The sequence below is a fragment of the Nanorana parkeri genome, unplaced genomic scaffold, assembly GCF_000935625.1.
Source record: "Nanorana parkeri isolate BGI_ZX_2015 unplaced genomic scaffold, ASM93562v1 scaffold2007, whole genome shotgun sequence".
NCBI lineage: Eukaryota > Metazoa > Chordata > Amphibia > Anura > Dicroglossidae > Nanorana > Nanorana parkeri.
In genome coordinates, this window is record NW_017308275.1 from 141,200 (window position 1) to 145,626 (window position 4,427).

Below are 4,427 nucleotides of genomic sequence, written 5' to 3' on the forward strand. Positions count from 1 at the left end.
GGCACGTTACAGCACAGGCTGTACAAAAACGTCATAGACGTCGGATGGATGCGTCAATAGACTGGCAATGTCCGCTCTGCTGAGATGCATCAAAGGCCGCCGTGTATGGGTGGAGAATCGGCCGCCGTGCACAATGAATCCTGATCTGCAGTTCCGACATTAAACACCCAAATCCCGAAAAACTTGGGAGAGTCCGAACCGGCAGGCTAGTCACCGACTGTAAACTATGGCAGCTTTCCCCCTTCACTTCCTGGCCTGGTCGTAGTTGGCGGTAAACCAGCTACACGACTCCTGGACCGCTGCGGATAAAAGTACAAAATAATTAAACGAGAATAAAAATGACAACAACATTTTGGAAAAAGTTTTCAGAGCGGGAAAACGGTCAGAAAGTTTGCGGAGGAGTTTTGCCTTTTACATACGAAATCTGCACAGCGGCATTTCACAGAGAGCTCTTTACCATCCAATGGCGCCCCCTACAGGATGCAGAATGACTCACCTTGGTTAAATGGGGTAAACTTGAAGTCGGGGTGGTACTTCCTCAGCTTACTGTTACTTGCTGTTTTTTTAAACTGCCCGTCAGACTTCGTGATGTCAAACTGAACGAGGAGTTAAGGGAAATTAATGGTTGAAAGACAAATCACAGCACTCAGGGCCGGATTTACTCTCTCTGCTGCCCCAAGGCCAGGTTCCTCAATGCGCCCCCCTAACCCCCCACCTCCCCCCCATGGAGAATGGCAGACCTGCAGGCTGCATACAAGTGATCTCGGCAACATTGCCAAGATCACTTGTACAAAACAAGCCGCGGCTTCCCCGCTGTACATTGACCTCTGCTTGCCCGAAGCAGGACTAAATATAGAAAACAATTACCCGCCCGGTGCCCGGAACTGCATTACCCTGGCATCGGGAGATGGGCATTCCACTCCCCTGCTGCCCCTCTACTCCCTGGTGACCCGAGGCCAGGCCTTGGTTGGCCTTGTGGGAAATCCGGCCCCGACAGCACTCTGCCTCAAGAGCCCTCAGCCTTGATGCAAGCTGTGGACATGCTATTCATACTTGGAGAACTATGGGGTCAGTGTTTTTCCCCATAGTTCTCCTCAGGGTAACGGGAGGACACAAACTAGCGTCCTCCCGTCACCCTAAGCTCAGTATATAGGGAGCTACAGCTCCCTATATACTGAGACACCGCACCTGGAGGGAATCCCGACAATTATGTCTGGACCCGCCCAGCTGTGTGAGTGACAGCTGGCTCTGCCTATCTAGAGGCAGAGCCAGCTGTACCCGCCCCATCCCCCCAGTCAGCGCTGGCGGATCGGAGCGGGGAATCCAGCCCCTCCCCTGTCACGGCAGAGATCTACTGAGCCGACCTGTGGCAGTCTCATTGTCACAGGTCGGCTAGAACTATGAGGTGAGTGAAAAGCACCCCCCCCTCATAGTTCTCCTTTAAGATTTTATTTTACATTTATTACAGTGTTCTCTGCATCTCACTTCTAAAAGCTGCAGCACTCGCTCTGTAGGAGGTGCAATGGCCGTAGAGCTGGCAGGTTTGTTTTTTTAAACCAACCCATGTGATTCTCATGCCGGGCCGTAGCAGTTGGTCACATGATCCAAACCCAGAGTGGAGAAAAAACCCCACAATACCATGCTCACCCAATCCCTTCCTTCCCCCATGACCCCCAACCTGCCCTCCTCTATCCCTTTCCCCATGTCCTCCATAGTACAGAACACAAAGAAGGATACGATCACTTCTCCCTTGAAGTCCATGGCGGCTACGATACTTTCTGCGGCTTCCTTTATAGACACCTCGTCTTCTTCTCCCACTGGAAGACACAGAGATACCATCACGTTCTCAGGTTATCACTCACATTCTGTGCTAGACAATTCTCACGTCATAAAATCTCAATAAGACTTAAAAAATGTAAACAGGGATGTAAGTAAACCCGTCACTGCCCATTGAGGACAAAACAGGTTCTCTAGAGAACGCTCCTCATCTGGTGGATGCTCCCCCAGTGCAAACATTCACCTGCCGGAGGTGGGGCAATTCTCAATGACCAGGGAACACCGGGGGGGTGAAAGAGGTTTAACCTCCAAATACAGTAAGAGCTGTAAAATGTGGATCGGACCTCCTCAGGAGTTAGTCCTAGACATCTCTGTAGATAAAATAAGTCACGGAACATAATTGGAGACTGATAATGTAGATTGTGGATGTCGGGAGGATTTCTTTAGGTATCCTTTGGTAAGTCTTTGTCTTTTTATCAACGTGACTAGAATACAATCTATCAGTCTGTACTGGGAGTAATATAGTAGAAAGTTCCTGAATGTCCAACAAAGACCGAGACGTCTCCTCACCCGAGAGGATGATGGGATCCACCTCGTTATATTCCCGCAACACCCAGATGAAGAGTCTGGCCAGATCCTGCAAATCACAACAATAAACAATGGATTCATTGTAATTAAATGGACACGCAGATTAATTATGAATAGACTGTATTTAAACTATACAGAATGACCACCTCCTCATCTCCTTCCCCCTCCTCCTCATCATCATAACCCTCTTCTACTCATCTCCTCCCCCATAACCCCATTCTACTCATCTCCATAACCCCCTTCCACTCATCTCCTTCCCCCTCATCTCATCCCCCCTCTCTATAACCCCCTTCTACTCATCTCCTCCCCATAACCCCTTCTACTAATTTCACTCCCCCATCTCTATAACCCCCTTCTACTCATCTCCTCCCCATAACCCCTTCTACTAATTTCCTTCCCCATCTTCATAACCCCTTCCACTCATCTCCTTCCCCCTCGTCATCTCCATAACCCCTTCTACCCTTCCCCATCTACATCTACCCTTCCCTATCTGCATAACCCCCTTCCACTCATCTTCATAACCCCCCTCTACTCATCCCCACCCTTCCACTCATCTCCTTCCCCATCTTCATAACCCCTTCCACTCATCTCCTTCCCCCTCGTCATCTCCATAATCCCCTTCCACTCATCCCCTTCCCCATCTTCATAACCCCCTCGTCATCTCCATAACCCCCTTCCACTTATCTCCTCCCCATCTCCATAACCCCTTCTACTCATCTTCTCCCTCATCTCTATAACCCCTTTTATGCATCTCCTTTCCCCATCTCCTGCCCCCTTCTACTCATCTCCTTCTCCCACCTTTCATTTAAGTGAATGAGACTCACCAGTGAATAGATGAACTGTCGCCGTGGTTTCCCGGTGCCCCAGATTGTAAGCGGAGTGCCGTTTTCTGAAATGGAAACATAGGACATTAAAGTTTAATGTGGATTTGCATCGCGAGAGGTCACACAAGAGCGCAGTGATAGGCGGGGAAGCAGTGGTGGCCAGGGAGGACAGCGGATGTTAAGCTTAATCCACTATATATCCAGTGACATCTAGCACATCTCTATGCAATGCGGGCAGATCATGGCTGCTGGAAGGGGCCGGCAGGGTGCTGTACATAACCTCAATACTCCTCTCGAGGGCCCTCAGCTCTGATGCAAACAGTGGGCTGGTTCTTGGGAGGAGTTATGCAAATATTTAAATGCGTTGGTGGCAATTTGGAGGAGTGGCCATTCCTAGGCAAGCTGCATTTGCATGCCGACCATCCTAGGTAACACCCACATGTGATGCTGAGCCTCCATGATTGAAAGAACTGAAATCCAATGAATGAAAGTGGCGGGACAGTCAGGCTAGGGCGGGGGGGAGTGCAAGATGATGCTGGACATTCTCCAGCCCGGAAATGGGGCGGAGCTCTATGTGACTTGCTGCAGCTTCTAATGCACATTGTGAGGAGCTCCCAGCGTGCAGTGACATCAGAGGAAGAGGAGAGGAGCCGGTACAAACTGACTAAAGTGGAGGCCGGAGGTCAGCTTTAAAGTCAGTCAGTCTCAGGAAGCCTAAGACATGCATGCTGGCTTTTTTTAAACACAGCTGATATACAGAGTTAGCATCCCCACGGGGCCCCCCCTGGAGTCTAGGGCCCATTTCTTCCTTATTATAATGCGGCACAGGGTAAAGTTAAGGCAAAATATAAAGTCAAGGCTTGATTTCCCATAAGGCACCCTGGACACCGGTCCTTGGGACTACAACATCTTTAGGACCTACGAAGAATTGTGGATGGGGGTATGGGGGGCATCCAGCCTGGGGGAACCATAGAGAACACAGCAGGTATCACCAGTCTGGATATGCCATGGCAGAGGCACATGGGAGTTGCTCACGTTTGGCCAGATACACCTTGTGGATGAGCCCCGGCAGGACATGTCCATCCTCTATGTTAAAGTTGTCGTGCGGGCCGAAGACGTTGGTGGGGATGACGGAGGTGAACTTGCAGCCGTGCTGCTGATGATACGCCCTGGAGGGGAGAGGAAGGGGAGGGGAGAGGAAGGGGAGGGGAGAGGAAGGGGAGGGGAGAGGAAGGGGAG

The 4,427-nt window shown here is 50.5% G+C and overlaps 1 protein-coding gene across 2 annotated transcripts in view; it reads right to left on the reverse strand.

Annotated features, from left to right (window-relative positions):
- Window positions 1-243: 243 nt before the first annotated feature.
- Window positions 244-4,427, reverse strand: part of TSTA3 (tissue specific transplantation antigen P35B) — a 17,828-nt gene continuing 13,644 nt past the window's right edge. For both annotated transcript variants that reach the window (XM_018572364.1, XM_018572363.1), the window contains exons 6-11: window positions 4,224-4,357; window positions 3,189-3,253; window positions 2,347-2,413; window positions 1,738-1,817; window positions 497-596; window positions 244-299 (exon numbers count right to left, since the gene is read on the reverse strand). In XM_018572364.1, coding sequence (XP_018427866.1) covers window positions 244-299; window positions 497-596; window positions 1,738-1,817; window positions 2,347-2,413; window positions 3,189-3,253; window positions 4,224-4,357 — 502 coding nt within the window. The remainder of the gene's footprint in view (window positions 300-496; window positions 597-1,737; window positions 1,818-2,346; window positions 2,414-3,188; window positions 3,254-4,223; window positions 4,358-4,427) is intronic.